We start from the raw sequence: 21,945 nt of genomic DNA, 5'->3' as shown, positions 1-21,945 counted from the left end.
GGTAGCGTGGCCGAGCGGTCTAAGGCGCTGGATTAAGGCTCCAGTCTCTTCGGGGGCGTGGGTTCGAATCCCACCGCTGCCACAACGCTTTTGCCCCCATCAGTGTTTTACAGGGATCGCACAGCGCCGCCTGGTGCTAAGATGAGAGCCTTGACCCAGCTTGGGAAGCATTGTGGGTAAGAGGAGGAACTAGTCTCCCCACGTGTCCGCTGCTGGGTTACATCAACATGGCTGCTGCATGAGAGCCCCCGGGACCTGCACACACATTGCAACACGCCGAACGGGGGTATCGGTGGCCCCCACTGCCCCTGGAGTCCGCGCCACGAGGTAGGGGGAGCATGTGTGGCCCATTATCCCTGCCCCACGCCCTAGGGCAGCACAGGGCGTTGCAGCTGTTGTGGGGCGCGTTCCTCAGCAAGGCCTGCGCTGGGGTGCGCTCTGCCTGCTGCAATTCCTGTGAGCGAGCTAAAAACTCTCCGAGGAGTCTGAACTCATTGCATGTAAAAAGCGCCTGGGGAGTGGACTCTGGGAATAGCTGGTCCGGGCTAGGGCCAGGGGCTGGGTGTGTGCTGCGAAGCCCCCCCGCGGGAGGAGTTTGCCTGATTCGAGGGTGACTGAACAAATCCACATTGTTCACTTATAATCTTTATTTCCCCCCCCCGCCTCTCTCCTGTGTGTGGTTTGCAGTCTGCTCTCCTTGAGGTTGCTGCATGGTTACATCAGCCATCTCAGTCACAGCCTGACACCAAAGGCTAGTTATGTTCTAAGGCAAGGATTAAATAAAGAGTTGGCACCCTCTTTGCCCTCAAAGTATCCAAGAAATATGAGAGAGTTGGGTTTAATGTGAGGTTTTGGGTGGGTGTGGAATCTCTACTCCCTGAGGTTATGTGGTTACATCAGCCGTCTCTTTGGGGAGACTTGTTCCCCACCCCAATCCCCAAAAAGTAAGCAGAGTTTGATAATCTCCAGTCCTTCCAGCTACTCTCAGTATCCTCGAAGAGTGACTGGTGAATTGCCCAAGTACATGCATCTCTTTCTGGCCATCTGTTTTGTGGTTTATTTAGGAAGAACACTGCATCCTGTCTCATAACAAGTTACCAAGTCATTCTTGCTCAGAGCAGGATTTTTGCAGTCAGTAATTTAAACCTGTATTTTAAATCCTGGCTGAAGATTTTGAGCTTGCCTTTCCTCGCCTGTTTACTGGTATCATTGTGCAGGGAGGTTTACAAGTTGGCAAAAATAATAACGAAAAAAAAAACCCTCTATGCCAGCAGAGAGTGGCAGTCTGTACGAGGGCCCAGCCTGGCTCAGCAGCTGCTGGGCACTGTGTACTTGTGATGTGGAGCTTTCACTGACTCATTGACCAGGTGACCTGCTCTGTGTACTGATTTCAGAGTAGCAGCCATGTTAGTCTGTATTCGCAAAAAGAAAAGGAGTACTTGTGGCACCTTAGAGACTAACAAATTTATTTGAGCATAAGCTTTCGTGAGCTACAGCTCACTTCATTGGATGCATTTCAGAGTGGTAGCTGTGTTAGTCCGTATCAGCAAAAACAATGAGGAGTCCTTGTGGCACCATAGAGACTAACCCATTTATTTGGGCATAAGCTTTCGTGGGCTAAAACCCACTTCATCAGATGCATGGAGTGAAAAATACAGTAAGCAGAATTTATATACTAGCACATGAAAAGATGGGAGTTGCTTTACCAGGTGGGGGGGTCAGTGCTAACGAGTCAATTCAGTTAAGGTGGAAGTGGCCTATTCTCAAGAGTTGACAAGAAGGGGTGAATACCAAGGGAGGGAAAATTACTTTTGTAGTGCTAACAAGTCCAATACAAACAAGGTGGCTCATTTCCAACAGTTGACAAGAAGGTGTGAGTATCAGCAGAGGGAAAATTACTTTTTGTAGTGACCCATCCACTCCCAGTCTTTATTCAGGCCTAATTTGATGGTGTCCAGTTTGCAAATTAATTCCAGTTCTGCAGTTTCTCATTGGAGTCTGTTTTTGAAGTTTTTTTTGTTGAAGAATTGCCACTTTTAAGTCTGTTGGTGAGTCTCCAGGGAGATAGAAGTGTTCTCCTTTATTACAGATGTTACAATTCTTGATGTCTCATTTGTGTCTATTTATTCTTTTGCATAGAGACTGTCCGATTTGGTCAATGTACGTGGCAGAGGGGCATTGCTGGCACATGATGGCATATATCACATTGGTAGATGTGCAGGTGAACGAGCCCCTGATGGTGTGGCTGATGTGGTTAGGTCCTATGATGGTGTGCTTTGAATAGATATGTGGACAGAGTTGGCAATGGGGTTGTTGCAGGGATTGGTTCCTGGGTTAATGTCTTTGTTGTGTGGTGTGTAGTTGCTGGTGAGTAGTTGCTTCAGGTTGGGGGACTGTCTGTAAGCGAGGACTGGCCTGTCTCCCAAGGTCTGAGTGAGGGATCGTCCTTTAGGATAGGTTGTAGATCCCTGATGATGCATTGGAGAGATTTTAGTTGGGGGCTGTAGGTGACCGCTTGTGGCATTCTGTTACTTTGTTGGGCCTGTCCTGTGGTAGGTGACTTCTGAGTACCCTTCTGGCTCTGTCAATCTGTTCTTCACTTCACCAGGTGGGTATTGTAGTTTTAAGAACGTTTGATAGAAATCCTGTAGGTGTTTGTCTCTGTCTGAGGGATTGGAGCAAATGGGGTTGTATCTTAGTGCTTGGCTATAGACAATGGATCACGTGATGTGGTCTGGATGAAAGCTGGAGGCATGTAGGTAAGTATAGCGGTCCGTAGATGGTGTTTGTGACCATCGCTTATTTGCACTGTAGTGTCCAGGAAGTGGATCTCTTTTGTGTGGACTGGTCCATCAACCTCAGCCTGGACCAGTCCACACAAGAGATCCACTTCCACCTTAATTGAATTGGCTCGTTAGCACTGACCCCCCACTTGATAAGGCAACTCCTATCTTTTCATGTGCTAGAATATATATTTTGCTTAATGTATTTTTCACTCCATGCATCTGAAGAAGTGGGTTTTAGCCCATGAAAGCTTATGCCCAAATAAATTTGTTCGTCTCTAAGGTGCCACAAGGACTCCTCATTTTTTCTGATACAGACTAACACGGCTACTGCTCTGAAATCAGTACATAGAGTTGTTTTGTTCTATGTACTGAGTTTGTTTTAATCAATTATGCTGTCGTTGGGGGAAGTTATTTGCTGATTGTATTCATTCATCTAACCCGATGCTGAAAGAACAGGTTTAACACTTTGTACACAAATGATATTTATGGAAATGTTAAGGTTTTAAAAGGTGATGCATGCTTCATGTAGCTTACAGTGCAGCCTCTTTAAATCCTGACTACATTAGCCTGCCTGGCTGTAGTACCCTAACTGGAAATAGAAGCCTTGGAACACAGGAAGTCCCAATGTTTTGGTTAATTAACATAATGTGGTTTTGCAAAACTATTTATGGATGGGCAAAAGGAGGAAGAGGTGAAGTAAAGAACCTTGTAAACATTCAGTTCAGTTGTCTTTCTGCAGTTTTCAAACCAGCACAGACTCTGTGCTGAACATAAACTAAGCAGGGTCAGGGCCAGTGTTTGAATGAGAGACTGCTAAGAAAAAACTGAGTGCTACAGGAAGTGACATTGGTAATTCAGAAAATGTCACTCTTTATTTGTAATGAGCCAGAGCTTCAGTACATTATTAGGACAGCGGTTCTTCTCATCCTTGTCCATACCATGACCCCATGATACAACAGAAAAATGTTTCAGGTCTCCCCTGTCCCTCAATAATTTCAGGAGCCCCTCCCATCTAACTGTAAAGAGAAGCAAACTAGTTGTGAGCTGCTGGATCTGTTTGTGCACCCCAGGTTAACAACCCCTGTATTAGGGGATACCGGGGGGAAAGGAGATGCCATCTTTCAGATGAGACACAAAACTGAGGTCCTGTCCACTTGTGGCCATTTAAGATCCTATGGCATTTTTATCAGAATGAGAATAGATGTTACCCCAATGTCCTAGCTGAATTTGAAGTTGGGGCAATGGAATTCTCTCTCATTAAATGCTACTTGCAGTTTAAATTGGATAGAATATTCTTCACTTGTTCTAAATTGGGAAGTTGTTAACCAGCTGCTTCATTCCATCCCAGTTAGCAGTGTTTCAGTGGTAGCCAAGTGAGAGCTTTGTATGTATTACCTACAGGTGTTCAGTGTTTTTTGAAGCTTAATTAACTAATAACAATGAGCTCTTTAAATGGAAGTCCCTTCAGCAATCCAAAACCTACATAAAATTATTTGAGCCATCTACTAAATTGTAAGTTGTATGCTTTATTTCTCCTAGTGTTTATCTTAATTTCATTCCATTACTCTTTCCACGGTTCATGAGCTCTTCTGGTTACTGTATTTCTGCTGAAAAGGTCTCTCTCAGATCTCTCTGTATGTCTTCCCATACTAAATGCCTGAATCTAATTCCATTTAATTTCCTTCATTGTAGAAAGTTGTATGAATATTATAAGCTATATCAGGTAACAATGCCTCCTGTTTATATGCTTGCCATTCTAATATTCTATTAAAAGCAACCCTCTAGACATCTTTCATCCTTAAAGGAATTGGAAAATTGGTATCTTCATTATCTGATATTTTCACGAGTAACTGAGTCACTCCATGAGCTGGGGTAAGCGGAAAGGAAATATTCATTTCTAATTCTGTAAAATATACACTCATGCTTACGCTTTTTAAAAGAACCCAGTTTCTAATAATCTGATCTAATAGACACCATTTTAAATTTACATCACATGCTGACAGTTGTGCCAAGAAGACTCCAATTAATTAAGAATACAGTAACCGAGAATGCAGAATGATCATGAACATTTTGTATTTCTGTAATATTTGAAAATATGCCAAATATTAAGTAGTTAAGTCTCAAATAGTGCTGAGGTAAGTAAGAGGTATAGTGGGCTTAAGTATCCTATCACTGAAATGCAGCCACTTCTGGAGTGGAAAGTGGCAGCTGTTTAACATTGTAAAACTACACTACATGGCAGTTTAGACATGAGGTGAAGAATATAGAATGCTGTATGCAATTGAAACTGCAGAGGCAATGTAAGTAAACTGAATGTAGTTACCTGAGTTGAATTTTTGCCAGAATGTTGGAGTTAATGCCCAAGTACTATGGGATCTTTAATGACCACAAGTGATCAGGACTCCTGAAAGGTTAGGTAAATAACCACACTTATTAATGTGACCTTTTAGGATTATAAACTTCCAGATAAATTGGAGTATATTTAGACCTGCCATTAAAATATATGAACAGTGTGTGCTCACATGTAATTGATGAAAATGACTACAGTCATGCACACTCTGTTAGTATCTTGCTTTTACTCATGGTACATTTGCATGATCAGCAATGTGATCCTGGAGACAACCTCTTTCCAGAGGCACAGAATACACAGCGCGTCCCATGGCCTGGGGATTAGAGGGTTGCCATGGGTGGTAATTCCAATTTGGATAGGATTTTCTTTAAACTTTATTTGTTAATTTTTAAAACTTCCTTTATTGATTAGAGGCCAACGTGTGCCCTACCTGACTGATAGAGACCCCCATGGGTGGCCATTTATTGATAACTATCAGATTAATTAAACATTGTCTGTTGTGATAGCAGCCTAAATAATTTGTAAACCTTACTTATTTTGTTTATGGTGTTGGAGAAATGGTCATTGCTCCATCTGAGGGACCTGGACCCGGATCTACAACAAGACTTAGGCATTTCAACGCACAGCATTGGAGTGGCTAGAAAATCACAGGAACAGGGCGATCCACAAAGCCTGAGTTAGGGCCAATGAATGGGGAGAGATAAGGGCCTTAGAATGGGATCCACAAAAGCCAGCACGCTAGGTGGGGAGCTGCCTAAATTAGCCAGTGGGAGATGCTGATGACAGTTTGGGCTAAGCCATTCCCCTCTCTGAGATGGGTGCCTATCTCTGCTTAGCAATTCACAAACAGGAACCTGGCAGTTTAGGTGCCTACAGTGTCTTTTCTGGGAATGAGTGAGGTGTCTGCCTCACTCTTCACAAAACAGCCGGAGGAGGAGGTGGTGCTGCCCCTCCAAAACTATAACTTCTAGCCCAGTGGTTAGAGCACTTGTCTGGGATGTGGGGGCTAAAGGTTCAATCCCCACACCCTCCTTAGCAGAGAGGCAGAAAGGATTGGAACTGGGATCTCCTACCTCACAGGAGAGGGCTCTAATCACTGGGCTGTAGGATAGTTTGATGTAGGGCTTCCTCACTGTCCTGTCCAAGCTGCTCCACTGTGGATGTAGAATGAGTGATTGGAACAGAGGGACTGGACTCTGGGTCTCCTATCTCCCAAGTGGGTGCCCAGAGCCCTGGACTACAGCGTCATAGTCTCTCTCTCTCTGGGCCAATGACTGATCCACTGCAGATAAATACTTATGTAGTCCTTGAGCGAGAGAGACTGTGAATCTAGTCCAGTGTTTCGGACATCTAAATCCATTTGTGGATCTGGGCCCTGGCTCCTTCCACAGCCTTGCTTGACTATACCAGCCTGGAGATCTCTACTGAGCTCAAGATCTTAACTCTGATTCCCCTCAGGTGGCCACCCATAAACATTCATGTTCACTAAGGGCCAGATGCTACCAGGTGCTGAACGCTTTTTTAACTTTCGGTGACTTAAACGGGAGCAGAGGGAGCTCAGTATCTTGCAGAATAGGAACTTGAATGACACCTTTGGAAGTGTCATTTTATCGTTGCCTCTCTTTTTGGGGGAAGCTTGCTGTGAGTTCTCATTTTCCATCCCTGGTCTTGCTTTGCTCCTTTCGACACACACAATTAATTCTCCTTGCACAATTGCATGGGGTATGTCTGGGTTGATAAGATCAGAGATGTGAGGTGGTAAGACCTTGGGCACCAGATCTTTTCAGAGGCACAAAAGAGAGGCTGAGAAATGTTTCAGACTGAGAATTCTCATTCAAACATGTTAAGTTTTTAATTTCCTACCATCTGAAGTGCGGTAAATACATACAGTCGCTGGACATTTATGCAGTGCACTGTCCATGTGGCAGTCAGTTACAGTGCATTCATAACCTAAAATTTAGGCTTGGCAGGATTCGATATAAATCGATAGACGTCAGTAAATGTCAATTTCAGCTGAAATATGTGGGAGGGTAACAGTCATTGGGAGTGCAGCCTCCCCCCCTACCCCCACCCCTTGCACCTGGAGGGATCTGGTGTCACAGATCCAGTGGCAGTGCAGGGGGCCCTCTACAGCTCTGCTGTCACAGCCCCCCTCCCTCAATCCCATGACAGAGGGCTTCCTTGGGCTCCCTGCATGTCCACAGGGCTGGTGACACCTGGTCCTTGGAGGCATAAGTTGTAGGGAAGGCTGCAATCCTGGCCTGGTGAAGCAGAGAGCATCCCAGGCCAGCACTGTGATGAGGAGGAGTTTGAGCCCTTGGCTGTGGGGGAAGCTGCCATGCTGCTGAATGGCTCTGTCCCCAGGCAGGAGCCATTCCATAGCGGGGTATCCTCCTCTGCAGCCAGGACTTTCCCTCCTCCTCGCAGCCCTGGCCAGGGGGGTCTCTGCTTTGACCCACCAAGACCGCAGTTTCTCCCACACCTTGCACCATCAAAGATCACCAGCCTTGCAGCCATGCTGGGAACCTGTGCAGCTCTGCTGTCATGTCCCTGTTCACTCACTCCCCAGCCAGGAGTTTAGGAGCTGTCCCTGGACTGGAACTGTTCAGCAGCAACTCGCAGCCAGGGTTTTGTTGTCGTCTTTGTAGTCCTGGCTGTGGGTCTTTGCTGTATAAGGCCAGGACCACAGCCTCCCCCTCACATTACATGCTGGTGTCTTGGGCCCCTTGGCCATGCAGGGAGCCCCTGCAGCCCGCTGTCAGTGCTGCCCTAATCCTGGTTTTACCCCTCCCTTCATTTCCTGCAGCTATAAAATAAAAATAATTAAAAATTAAAAAAAATCTTAAATAACAATCAGTATTAATTGTCAACATTAGGAAAAAAATTCTACCAAGCCTAATTAAAATACATACAAAATACTGTACAAAAGTGTCATAGCCAGCAAAAGAGGAGGAAGGAAGAAATAAGGCCACACAAATGTATTCCCCATAATCTGCTTTCCAAAAAATAAAATTCCCTTCTATTAAAAGGAACTAAAACAGTGTGAGCAAGGAAGGATCCTAGGCTGCACATGGTACACAAGATGGAAATTACGAATGGGGGAACTATAGCTCTTACAAAACGATCCTTGATACAGTACTTTTCCTCTCTTTCAGATTGTGCTAGGGAAGGACCTGAAACATTGCTTTTCCCATTTTAGCATGGCAAATGAAGAAGATGACCCAATTATACAAGAGGTAAATTTACATTGGGTCATTAGTGAGTGTTTGGTTTTCTTGAAATTTGTTTTTCTTAGCCTTTTGCACTTGGAAAGAATGTTTCCCTGGGTTTAACTGGCATCTGATGCTCAAAAACCTACAGTACCTAAAGGAAATAGGTGGTCAAGTGTACAGGTGTCCTCATTGCCAAAACAAGTTGGCACTCTTGTGGGCAGAGTTGGCATGGAGAACTGCTCTAGCCTTCGACCCCTGAGATTGTGTTCCAAGTCAGGGATGAAGAACATTAGTGGGTCAGCATTGAGAAGCTAGCACCACTGCTTTATGTGTTCAGTGGATAAATAGAGGATCAGTATACAGATTTATCATCTGGCATCTTTTATGTGCACTAAATTTCACTTTGGAAAGTTAGAACAATTTTAAATAGAATTATTTTGCTGGATTAGAAGGTTATAAAAATGAAATGACTGGTAAATGTGTTCACTGCTTCTGCTAAAACAAAGAGTTGAGATCTGGTTCTAGTCTGAAAGGAGTTTCGGACCATTCTGCTTTTAAAAGGATCATCATAGTGGCTGTGGTGTCCTATTGATATTTGATGTGAATTCACACACACAGGCCACTATGAAGGTGCCAGGAAAGGGAAGGTATTGGGTGAGGGGATGTGGCCAGCGGGAATGGGAGCTGACAGGATCACATAAGTACCCAAAATGGCTGCCATTCTGTGGCAGTGCCCACTTGTGATATTCATGAAACCTCCATGAATTCTAGGTGTTTGTGGCAAAGAGCTGGTAATGGGACACATATGGGGTTCTGAGCTTGTTCATCCCATCTCTCATTTTTAATTTTGTATTCTTAACATTGCCTTTGTGACATGGTAGTAGTTAGATACTCACCTTACATTCGCTGTTACCAAAGAGACACATGAGTTTCTTTAGAGCTGGGTGATATTGTGGTATTAGGTTCACAGAAAGCCCAATGAGAGCCATTTTCCCTTGTCCCAGGAGAGGTGTGTTGGCCGTGCACTGAGTTTGCTTTGAGAGAACCCAACACTCGGCCAAAGCCACTGACCTCTGCCTTGTGTCATGGCAAAAATATACAAAATTGCTGAGTTTCGTGTGGAAAACTAGCAGAGGCTGGGTTTGCCAAAAGATTCATGGTCCTTACCTAGGTTCAGCATTCATAGTGAAACTCCAAACTAGGCAAATTTCTCCCATCTCTAGTAACTTGAGAACAGATGGCTGCATTCTCAGTATGTCTGAGAGCATCAGCAATCGTAGCTTTCGATCTGGTTAAACTTGTTTCTTTTGCTTTGTTAGATCGACGTGTACCTGGCCAAAAGCCTGTCGGAGAAGCTGTATATGTTCCAGGTATTCCAGATGACTTCTTGGATATAATTTTTAAAGAATAATTATTTCATAAAGCAGTAACTTCTCTTACTGTTAACATGGATCCTAACAGCTCCTAGCGTGCCCTAGTACGACTTCTACTGGATGATGCTGGGCAGTTTCACTTGCTATGCTGTTTCCAGTGTGTTAGCACCTATTGGCAGTGCAAGGGTTTGTCACTAGCGTGGCAGCATTTGGTGGATTTCCCAGTGCAGTTTCTTGCATGGGGCTGCAGACCTGTCTCGGCCTTGGATTTATGTGGGGGTTGGGTTTAGGTGGGTCCGTTTAGGCCTTGGGCCATTCAAACACATAGTATAGTGCCAAAAGAGGGGATGGCTGGTGGTAGTACAGGGCAGCTGTTACCCCTTCACACACACCCTTTCAACCACTGCCAGGACAGTGTTGCCCTTAGGTATTATCTCCGTATAAACTGCTGCATGTCCTCATTGGTTTAAGTCCCATGGAGTGAAAGGCAGCCCTGATAACACCACTAAAGAGAAACTGCAGTGGGTAGTATAGAGAGTTGCTTACCTCCTTGTATTGAAAAGAATTTTGGCTTCTCTGCTTTTGAAATTATTTATTTTTACATCTGTGAAGCAGTTTAACTCTGTATGGATGCTCCAAAGATTTATGCTCATAATTCCAGTTAATGAGAGCACTCTTTCACCAACAGAAGTTGGTCCAATAAAAGATATTACCTCACCTAGTTTGTCTGTCTAATATCCTGGGGCTGACTCAGCTACAATAACACTGCAAACATCTCCCATGTATTATGGAGGAAGCAGAATCACGTAGTGATTAGAGCTGGGAAATGGGAGTCAAGAGAGCTGGGTTCTAATTCTTCACTCTGTTACTGAATTCCTAGAAGACTTTGGCCAAGTCACTTAATCTTTCAGTGCTTCATTTTTCCATCTGTGAAATGTGGATATTAGTACACACCCACCTTTTTGTAAAGCAATTTGAGATTCTTGGATAAAAAATTCGGTATATCATGGTTCATTGGTAGGAAGTGTTGTGTAGTGGCTTGAGCAAAGGACTGGGAGTTTGATTTCTGGGCCCTATTCCCAGCTCTGCCAGTGACTCACCAGACCAGTCAAGTCATTTATTCTTCTGTGCCTTGTAATCATCTGGGAAGTGGGTATACAATAGGTGGGGTGGGGAAGGGAAGAGTTAGTTAGTTTTTTTTTTTTTTTTTTTTTTTGAAGCATGTTGAGACTTTAGATGAAAGACACTCTGTGAAACATTTTTGTTTTCTAGTATCCTATTCGTCCAGCTTCCATGACGTATGATGATGTGACGCATCTGTCGGCAAAGATAAAGCCAAAGCAGCAAAAGGTCAGGTATCATGTAATGCTAGTCTGAAAAGATTGTTTCATGCTGTATGTTGTGTGCTTAGGAAATATGAATTGTGCTCCGCTGCTAGGTGCTAACGCTATACATATAATTATTAATAATTAGCTGTTGTGGTGATGCAGCCACTTGTGGTACTGCATCTCTTAGGTTAGTTCTTTCAGAGAATTTGAGAAATTTTAAAGAGGGCTTTCTCCAGCATGGTGTTTGCTTTGTAGAGAAGCAGGTGAAGCAGTGATGGAGAGGATACTCCTTTAGTATAAAAATATTGAAATCCCACCCCTGAGAGTCATTGTAGCTGAGCATGTGATAATTCTAGTTCAGGTCGGGGATGCTTGTGCTAATAATCCATATTTTTAAAGAGCATTTTTCATATGTCTTTATTTCTAGAGCACATTTGGGTTCTGGTGACGTGTTCTGTATTTTAGTATTAGTGATAGGGCTTGGTGCTGCTCTCCCTTAGGCAAGTGTAAATTAGGAGTAACTCTCTAAATTGGTGAGGTCACAGATCTGTGGGAGATCCCCATGCCTCTGGAAGCTTGCAGGGTCAGGCCCACACTTTGCAAGGAGCCATTTGTAACCCTGATTCTCCTCTCACGTAGTTGTAAATCAGGAGTAACTCCACTGAAGCCAGTGCAATTACACTGCCATAAAACCACTGTAAGATCAGAACAGGGCTCTTTGCCACTAGATGGAATATAGTATGGTGTTTCATTGCCCAAGCCTTGCGGAAATGCATTGGGCTTCAGACTTTCTGAATAGACCTGGTGGCAGGAGAGAGGGAAGGGGGCCATGGTATTCTTAAACAAAGCTATCTGACAGCGTAGTCAGAACACACACACACACACACTTACACTTTTTTTCAAGGCTGCCTAAGGGCACTTAGACTCTCCACTCCCATTAATTCGAATGGGAAATTGTGCATCTAAATCCCATTTAAAATCTCAGCCATAATGCCCAAATTCTGCCCTCCAGTGGCTATGTGCATTTCCATTGATGTCGATGAGAATTACAAGCTGCTTATGAGAGGCAGAGTTTGGCTGTTAAACATCCACCTAAACTTGGGTTTGATGCACTGGAAAGGAGTGTGAGGTAAACACCTGAAAGAACGTGTTTTGTAATAGATTTGCTGACACACGTTGAGAGCAGCAGGGCAGCTGTAACTCCGAGCATCTTTCGTGTGCTATTTTCTTTTCTTTAAATCTTTGGTGATGTAAAGGGAAAGTCTTGAATTTTGGTGCTCCAACTGCAGTGTAAATGATACATCTTCAAAATCCATTTAAAAAGGGTTCCTGAAGTACAGATCAAATTTCGTAGTTTTTGTTGGGCGTCTGCAAATGGCATTGATATACAGCATGACAGTGTATATCAGTCCTGCAGAGACTCAAGCACCAGCTTGATCTTATGCATGTGATTTGTCCCATTGACTTTAACGGGGTTGCTTGTAGGCATAATGGTAAACATACGTTAGTCTTTGTGAGACTGGAGCCTAAGTTTGGTTGAATATTTGGTGATTATGCTATGTTAACTATTGGTGTTTTCTTAATTATTGGTGATTAGGTTGAACTTGAAATGGCCATTGATACTTTGAATCCCAACTACTGTCGCAGCAAAGGAGAACAGATCGCTCTCAATGTGGATGGCACCTGCACAGATGAAACTAGTACCTATTCCTCGTAGGTATCCGCTTTGCTCTGATTTTCTTTTCTAGTAAATGGTCAGATTTCCCACCAAACTGTTAGGGAAGGCGCAGAGCAAACAAATATGCAATCTCAAGGCCTGTTATAGTGATTTCAAGGACCAAAAAAGTTAAAGGTGTTTGTAAACTCCTTCTCTGTCCAGCATTAAAATAGTGACACTTAGGTTCGGGGTTTTCTCTACAGAAGCCTTGGTTTACTCAGTTTCTGGCAAACACACAAAACCATGCCTTGTAAAGTTGAAACTTTATTGATCAAACACAAGGAAGAACAAGAAATTAAAATAGGCATTTATACTGAAATTGAATGACTACGCAAAACAAACCTAAATAAAGCATATTAAAGTCTCTCTCCTTTTGCAGACAAAATATCAGTCTCTTATTTTCATTAACAACCGTTCCTTGATAAAAAGGAAGGTTTAATTTTACTGTCAGTCCTGATGTGCAAAGGATATTCACTTCTTCTGTGTTTAACAAACAGAAGGTGGAGAAGAGAAAAGATAGAAAAGGTGGGGGAAATACGGCTTTTGTTGATGTTTCTGGAACACTGGATGGCTGGTCAGTCATGAATGGATACTTTGGCTGGCAGGTGACCATGACATCTGGTGCCTGGACCCTGATTCACATTCAGGTCAGGGATGTCCTCTGATTGGGTTATTTCTCCTTAGACAAGACAAGGCTATGGACATCTCATCTCTTTTGTGCTGATGTAGTGTGGTTGATTTTTAGGATTCAGTGGAAAACCAGGAGAGATAGGAATTGCAGGGGCAGGCAGAAAGTAACACAAAGGGAAGGGAAACAGAACAGAATCTTGGGTACCTCTATGGTGCTGGCAATTATGTATCCCCACTGATGGGCTGAGGACTGGATGTCATGATGATATGATGGCTTTCAGGACTCCCAGGTGAAAAACAAAATTCCTTAAAGAGGAGTAAGGCCTGCTGGCCTTCCTCTCAGGAAGAATGTCCTTTGGTTTGGTCTGCTTCTTCTGTTGGGGTTGGGGAAGGTGAGGTGGGACGAGACTAGCTGAGCTGGGGGGTGCTGAGCAGAAATGCACTGGGGAAAGAGATTTTTTTCCCCCCAACATTTTTTTTAAGAACCCAAAGATGAGAAAAATGGGTGGCATAGTTCATCTCAATATTTTGTCCATCAATTAGGCTTTATATCCTTCACACCAATTTTGATCCATTAATTCCTGATCCCATATCTTGTTTATTAGGTCCAGCCTCAGCACAGTCCTTGAATCATGTCAGTAGATTTTTGTTTGTTTGTTTGGACTAATTTATTCTCTCTCTGGTTTTCTTGCGTTTGTTCATAACATCATTACTGAAAATAATTTGACCTGTTTTCCATGGTAAATTCCCATGCAGGCTAAAAAATGTTATAGGTTATTCTGACATCTTATTAACTTTTACATCCTTTTTACATTTCAGCTTACAATTAGGGTTAACTTTTTGGCCCAGTAATCACAATATTCCAAATATGGAGAGATTTAGACATTTTAAAATATATTGCCAAGACTTTCAAAAGTAACTAGTGATTTTGGGGTGTGTGTGTCAATTTTTGGGTGCCCAACTTAAGACCATTTTAAGGAGCTTGATTTTCAGGAAATGCTGAACACACACCCTAAAAACATATAGCCACTGTATGGTGTCTAAGCTTGGGCACCCAGAAATCACTCGTCATTTATGAAAATCTTGGTCTATACATTTTGCATTTTAAGAGACGCTGTCAACTTGAAATTTGTCAGTTTTTTTTAAAAAAACGAATTAAAAGTACGTTCAGGTATCTCACCTGTCCCGGAGTCTCGCTACTGATTTTTGTGAATTTTTTTACAATCCCACTTTTCAGAATGTTTTTTTGCTCCCCTGTTGCATCATGAAGGATGCACGCAAACAATAGGGGAAACTGGCTGGCTGGCTATTCGGGGAAACGGTGAATGTGACTATTCACGAACTACTGTTGGATGTGCAAAAATTAGAGGCATATTTTTTTCTGTCTTATCTCTCTTAGTTGCATAGTCTAAGGGTAGCTTATAATGACAGCAGGTAAAAATAAAACTCGGCTAGGTGTGCAATTAAAGTTGGTGGCATTTTCTGTCATTGGAGAGTGTTATGCCTGAGTCCCTTGGAAAAATGACAAAACAACATCTAAACCAAATAAATGTCCCTCAGTGCTAATTCTAGCCAGGAGCCATCAAAGCATGAGGGACATATGTAAATCTTCAGCACAAGCTTAAACACTTTGCTGAATTAAGGCCTCTCAGGGCCATCGGTACCTGTTAATGTAACCCAGTAGCTCTCCCAGAGGAAGGATCAAGGAAGCAGAGTAGCTGCTCCAGTGCCCCATGCTGTAGAGTGTCTTCTGCTATGTAATTCCATCAGGGCATCTCTGGATTGCTGGGAAGCCACCACTCAGCACTTTCTAAAGAGCCCCTAATTGAATGAGCACATGGGACAGATAATATTGTAGTTGGGGTGCTGTGACTTCCACAGTACACATAGTAAATAATGCTGCAGCGTGGGAGATCAGCAAATACACGTATAAATATATATTTTTAAAAGACCTGCAAGTTTAATTACCGTACTCAATTTTAGAGAGCAACAACTCTTTGCTTCTGCCCTTTACGGCTTGCATGTTTTGTGGTATCTGTGGACTGTAGTCATAAAAGTTTAATTTATTTACAGGAAGCTGATGGACAGACAAACTTTCTGCTCTTCACAGGCTGCGAGTAACGTTTCCCGTTATGCTGCTGCTATCTATAGAAAAGGTTAATTTTTTTCTCCTCCCCCAACCTTATGAAATAAATCGTTTTTTAAATATGCAGGGTTTGAAATGAAAAAACTGTGGTGTTTGTCTCCAGCAGCCTCTGTTCCTATTTAGTGGCTGTCAATTCCTTATAAGTAAGTTACTGTAGGGGGGAACTTAACTACTTGGAGTGTTCTAAAGTCCTTGAGATTCCATCAGGGTGTTCTAATGACATTGTAAACAAGGTAACAGTTAGTAGGGCTTGTAGATGCAACCAGAACTCTACCATTGAATTATAGACTGAAACCATATACATTGAAGGGGATATTATTTAATATTCACTTCAGTCTCTCTGTTGCTGTTCTCCCTTACTCCACACGTTCTGCTCCTTCATTTGTTTCCCAAACCCTCTCTTGCTTAGTATTCTAAAAACCTCTGGGAATACTGATGTCCCAAGAATTTCCTAAGATTGGTATTCTATACATTTTTGATGTCACCTTATTCAGAGTTTGCTGTTGTCATAATGATGTAAATACTCATTATTGGTGTGGAAGGCCAGGGGCTGCTGTAAACTTTGGATGCTGTGGAACCAGTACTGGGTATTGTTCTCCAGTTTGTGGCAGAGATACTTATTTAGAGAAGGGACAAAGAGGCGTTACTGATGTCGAGATTCGGTTTAGGCTGTGAGCTCGGGGGTGGGCTTCAAGGCTGAATCACAGGTTGGGATTGGATTAGTACTGATCTTTCATGAGCTGCTGTTCTGAGATTTTTGGCCACAAATGGCAGAAATCTTGTCAGATCATCTAACCTTGTGAAATGTGAGTTTGAGCCATATGTTATCCAGAAAATGGGCCTCTTCCAGGCTTGGATCCTACCAAAAAGCAAATTGTAGGGGCAGGTTTGGACCAAGGAGTTCAATTCTGATACCTCTTTGAAATGCTGAGGACTGGATTAATCTTCCATTTAAGAGTCTCATCTTACATTTAAATTTAATAAATCTTTATCTTAAATTTAAACTGTGACATTACAAAGATGATAGGAAAATGAAAATTGCCAACTGTAGGCCTTGGAAAATAACTTGTAATTTTTCAGGTGAACTTCACCTAACTCCACTATATGGCATTCTACAACTGAGGCCAAGTTTCTCCTACTTGGACAAAGCTGATGCCAAACACCGAGAAAGAGAAGCTGCTAATGAAGGTGAACACATTACAAGCTGTGTTTTCTTTGTTACGGAACAATTTGATTTCTCTTTAGATTTTGTTATACTGACTTTATGGTGTTATTGGAAAGACTTATTCATAGCTGAAGAAACACTGAGTGTGTTTTAAAATAGAATAATGATTGGCTCAGAGGAAATAATTGTTCCTTTTAACGTCAGATGAATTAAAGGTCTAGAACATGAGACTGTGAACACCTGGATGGTAGAATATAATAATAAAACTTACAGTACTTTTTTCATTGTGCTGCACAATTAGCTCATCCTCTCAAGACCCCTATCAGTTAAGTGTTGTAACAAATCTGTAGCCACCTAGGTCTTCACGGTTGTCACTGTGCTGCATTCCATGGGCATTTGGAACATAATAGCATCCACAGGAATTGAACCTAGATCTACTTGTTCCAAAAGCACTGGCCCCTACCTCGAGAGTCAAAGGAGAGTCTCCATTATGTGTCTGCCTTGTAGATCCTATGCCAGTGATGCATTTCTGATTGCATCCAGTAGAGGGCAGTGGAACATATATGCAAACTAACCAGTTTATTACTATATTGATATCTCTATTTAACAAATGGGGGAACCAAGATACATAGGTTAAATTACTTGCCCAAAGACATATAGACTCAATATCAGAGCAAGTTCAATTCCCAGCTCTGCCACAAGCTTCCTGTATGATGTTGGGTCAGCCCCTTCAGGTCTCTGTGCCTCAATTCTCTCTGGTGGTGGTAATTTTTCCATACCTAACAGGAGCGTTTGTGAGGTGCTCATATAGTGTGGTGACGAGAGATACAGCTACCCAGGTATTTATATAAATAGAACTGAGGTGGCTGGCCGCTGGTCCTGTGTTTTGGACCATACCTCTCTCCTGGACTAAGCCTCAGAACAGTCATAAACTCTCTTGTGGCTGCTTCATCTTTGATTATATTTTTAATTTCATTTTCCTGGTTTGTTTTTTTGTCAGCGGGAGATTCGTCCCAAGATGAAGCTGAAGACGACATCAAGCAAATTACTGTATGTCTGAGATTCCTTATTACTGGTAGTTCAAGAAACTGTGCACAATCAGAGTATAACAATCCATACTGAGCTGACAGGGTTTACACCGCAGTTGGTGCTCAGCAATTAAACCTCCACTTGGGAATGGGAAAGTTGACTATTTAGTTAAGTCAACAAGTGAAATAAGAAGGGTGGGGCTGTTGCGAAAGAGCATTTCTAGTTCAGCTAGTTCCTAGCTGTCTCCCCCTGGCTTTGCCATTCAATGTATTTTCTTTATATAGCGCACACATTTTTGCATATAATTCCCTGTGCCATTTTAATCTGTGTCATTTTGAGAGTTTTGGGGACTGTAGTTAACGGTAATCAAATCTTGTAGGTAAGATTCTCCCGACCAGAGACTGAACAAGCTCGTCAGCGACGTGTTCAGTCCTATGAATTCCTGCAGAAGAGACAAGCTGAAGAGCATTGGGTCCATCTGCATTATTATGGTTTAAGGGTAGGTATGTTCTGGGTGCTTTGGAGGCCTGAATACTCATGTATCTCAGCAGACTCTAGTGTCAGCAAGATGCGGGGGGGCCTGAGTCTGAGGATCAAACCCAGGCCTTTGCTTGTGGACTGGGCACTTTAAGGCATTAGATAGGGTGTTGGTCGGGAATCAAATCAGTTTGATGCCAGGAGTGATAATCAACTAACAAAAAATGTAAATGTGTCCGTGTTTTAAAATAATACACACTCAAGCTTTCCCATGTTGCATCAATGTCAACGCAGCCGTGTGAAAGTAATGCATTACAAGTAATTACATAGTCCACTAGCTACATGTTAGAATAATGAGTGTGGGATTTTAATGGTGCTGGAGAGCCTGAGAATGAAGAATTAAACTGTTTGAGATATGGCACGTTTACTGTACATTGCAGTGAGTCTTGTTCTTCCATCCCCACGTTTCTCAGGACAGCCGTTCCGAACATGAGCGCCAGTATTTACTCAGTCAGGGACATGGCATGGCAGAGAATACCGAATTAATTAAATCTCCCAGGTAAAAACTTTGGTCTAGTATCCTACACAAGTCGCAGTAACGTTTGAATATTTGTCAGGTTGTCATATATGTTATTAACAACAGTAGGTTGTTATGACAGAAATAATTTTTAAAAAATTGATTATTATTTTTCTCATAATTTTTGGTGGGGGTTTTGGGTTTTTTTGTATTTCACTCAGGCCAGAGAGTGAAACTAGTCATTGCCACTTTTTTTTTTTTTTTTTTTTAAGCCAGATTAACTCTAGTTCTTATGCGCTAACACGGTTCTATAATGCAAGGATTACAAATGCAGCTGGGGAAGGTTTAAATCAAAACCAGAAACTATTAAATTTAAAAAAAAAACAAGTCAAGAACTTTTATTAATAAATGAGTTTTACAAAACCTATTTTATGATTTTTAATAGAGACTTAAAAGTACTTGACAGTGACTGTTTTTCAGCTTCAGATTTGCTTTTTGGTAGCTGTATGGGGGAAAGGTTTATGTGGTGGTTACAGGAATCTGTCCAGGATGCAATAATTAACGTGGTTTTCCTGTAATCTGGGGTAAGCAAGGCCCAACAGTGGGAAAGCAGCAGGACATGGTGTTTTGCACTCATGGTGTTGGTGGGTTATTTTTAAAATTTGGCATCTCATTAAACTGTCCTGTCTATGAAAAATTCTTAGGGCCAGATTCTGTCCTCAGTCACACTGAAGTGGATGAGTACTGCACAGGTGGAATAGAGGAGAGAACCTGGCCTGTTACTGTGTATCTGAGGTACTTACTGTAGTACCTGAGTGCCTCGGAGTCTTTAATGTACTACCCTCACAACACTGCTGTGAGTTAGGGAAGTGCTATTATCCCCATTTATAAAAGCTGAGACACAAAGGGCGTGTCTACACTACAGTTAAAAACTCACGGCTTGTCAATGCCAGCTGACTTGGGCGAAGGGGCTGTGTAATTGTGGTGTAGATACTAGGGCTTGGGCAGCAGCATGAGCTCTGGGACCCTTTTGCCTCGCAGGGTCCCAGAGACCGAGCTGTAGTTTGAGTCCAAACATCTACACTGCAATTAAACAGCCCTTAGCCTGAGACCTGCAAGCCCGAGTCAGGTGGCACAGGCCAGTTGTAGGTGTCTAATTGCAGTGTAGACATGCTCTGAGAGGCTAAGTGACTTGCCCAAGGTCAGTAAATGTGTGGCAGAGCAGGGAATGGAATCCTGGTCTCCATAGTCCCAGTCTAGTACACTGATGACTGCACCATCCTTCCTCACCTTAACTAAATTTAAGGAACGTGATGTAGAAATCTTTATCAGTTGTTACTGGTAACAGCATGAATTCAGTGATTTTGATTTCTTCCAACACGCTAAAAATCGTAGTAAGCAGTTGCAAGCAAATGTTCTCAGTGGATATAACTACAGTCTTCATGCATTTCTCCAGCACTGAATTTCTTTGGAAAGGAAAAATGACCTTGGAAGCTAATATTTACTTTGTAGATTTCACATAAATAAGATTGCACTAAGCAGGAGATCATTGTACTTCAGCCTAGAAAATCCTAATACAAGTATTTTAAGGCTGATACATTTTCTTTTCCATTAGTGAATACTTAATGATGCTGATGCCTCCGAATGTAGAAGAAGAGAAGTAAGTGTTTGCATGGAATGTCCTAACCTCATGTTGGCTGGATGTTGTATTTCATTGGCTACAGTTCTGCTTGTTTATTTACAGAGACAAACCTGTGGCTCCAAGCAATGTGCTTTCTATGGCACAGCTGAGAACTTTACCCCTCGCTGATCAGATTAAGATTCTGATGAAGAATGGTATGTGATATTTTTAAAACATTTCACTTCCTCACGTCCTTTCATGACCTCAGACTTACCCTCCTTTTCCCTAAAATAAGTAGCCTTTCCTGGCAGTGTCTATGCTGTCGTCCTACAGGGCTGAGAGTCTCTATGGCCCTTTGTTTCTAGGGCTAAGTCTCAGGCTCTGAATAGCATCTCTTCCACTGCCGATCGAGTACGCCATTGATCTAGAAGGGAAGATAGACACATGACTGCTTGGAGAGCTGACACCTGCGATTTGGGCATGTGCAGCCAAAGGAGTACTCCTTGGAATAACTTCCACTCTAAGACCACTGCTGTTCCTTCCAGGACACACCTGTCTCTGTTGATCCACTGCTGGGTAGTGGAGACTAAGCATGAATTTTGGCTCAGAGTTTAATGCAGCAACCTGCCATTTTGGCTTTGTCCTTTCCCGGGAAGGTTTTCAGTAATATGTGCCTCCTGCATGTAGCCTGAGACAGCTTTAGCCCATCTTTCTGGAATTGCTAATGATTTGACAATAGCAAGTGCTAAAGTTTTTGTCTCTGGGTCTTACTGTCTTGTCAGATGACTCAGTCTATTGCAAAAAATAGAATGGTATAGATGGTTTCTTTTATCAGTGTATTAATTTGGGATCAGTTAAGCCAATTAACTTGCACACAACATTCCCTGACATGTTTTCAGTGCATATGCAGACTGACTGAAATGGAGTGCTTCTTCTAAAGTGCTTTTTATTTTTCGGGAGCTGTGAAATATTTTTGATCGCTGATTTCAGTGTAAACAGATGGGAGTCTTTTATATTAAAAAATAAAATCTGTGTATCCATTTTTTTAAAAAACAGAAGTCCTTCTATGAATCTAAATAAAACATTGAAAACATCTTTAAAACAACTGTGTTTCATCTTTTCCTTTAGTGAAAGTAATGCCTTTTGCAAACCTCATGAGTTTATTGGGTTCTGGGATCGATTCTACTGCAGTTTTACGCTGTATACAGCAGGTGGCAATGCTGGTCCAGGGAAACTGGGTAGTAAAAAGGTACGCCTTCTGTTCTTTGTTGTCGTCAAATGTTAACGTTCCTGTTAGGAGTGGATCAGAACAATGAGTTTGTATCCTTTACTAACATTTTGCTGCTGTAATGTAGCTGAAAGCACCAGTGTCTGAGCTCAAAAACCCAAGTTACTTAAATACTTGATTAAATGCAATTCTTGTTACAGTAGTCTGTTATGCAGAAGACAAAGGGCTGATGTTAAATGATCACAGGGCAGAGGCTGAGCTATCTAAAATTGTATCGAACTGTGTGATAAGATCTGTTTTGTTTGTGTATTGAGCCACTTCAGTTTTTGGGAAGAAAAATCTTTATTCCATCAGTATAGGAGTCAT

The 21,945-nt window shown here is 42.4% G+C and overlaps 1 protein-coding gene and 1 non-coding gene across 2 annotated transcripts in view; both read left to right on the top strand.

The window, feature by feature from the left end:
* Positions 1 to 82, top strand: TRNAL-AAG (transfer RNA leucine (anticodon AAG)). The gene has a single exon. It is a non-coding gene; the product is annotated as a tRNA-Leu (tRNA).
* Positions 83 to 191: 109 nt separating this feature from the next.
* Positions 192 to 21,945, top strand: part of POLR3E (RNA polymerase III subunit E) — a 38,832-nt gene continuing 17,078 nt past the window's right edge. The window contains exons 1-13 of the mRNA XM_074965308.1: positions 192 to 327; positions 8,292 to 8,372; positions 9,668 to 9,718; positions 10,994 to 11,071; positions 12,647 to 12,762; positions 15,470 to 15,552; positions 16,623 to 16,730; positions 17,708 to 17,757; positions 18,116 to 18,235; positions 18,687 to 18,772; positions 20,346 to 20,390; positions 20,475 to 20,566; positions 21,480 to 21,600. Of these exons, the coding sequence (XP_074821409.1) occupies positions 8,337 to 8,372; positions 9,668 to 9,718; positions 10,994 to 11,071; positions 12,647 to 12,762; positions 15,470 to 15,552; positions 16,623 to 16,730; positions 17,708 to 17,757; positions 18,116 to 18,235; positions 18,687 to 18,772; positions 20,346 to 20,390; positions 20,475 to 20,566; positions 21,480 to 21,600 (986 nt within the window). The 5' untranslated portion in view covers positions 192 to 327; positions 8,292 to 8,336. The remainder of the gene's footprint in view (positions 328 to 8,291; positions 8,373 to 9,667; positions 9,719 to 10,993; positions 11,072 to 12,646; positions 12,763 to 15,469; positions 15,553 to 16,622; positions 16,731 to 17,707; positions 17,758 to 18,115; positions 18,236 to 18,686; positions 18,773 to 20,345; positions 20,391 to 20,474; positions 20,567 to 21,479; positions 21,601 to 21,945) is intronic.

Source organism: Natator depressus, chromosome 10 (genome assembly GCF_965152275.1).
Source record: "Natator depressus isolate rNatDep1 chromosome 10, rNatDep2.hap1, whole genome shotgun sequence".
In the NCBI taxonomy this organism is placed as follows: Eukaryota; Metazoa; Chordata; order Testudines; family Cheloniidae; genus Natator; species Natator depressus.
The sequence above is the reverse complement of the archived record's forward strand: the minus strand, read 5'-3'. Positions and strand labels throughout refer to the sequence as shown.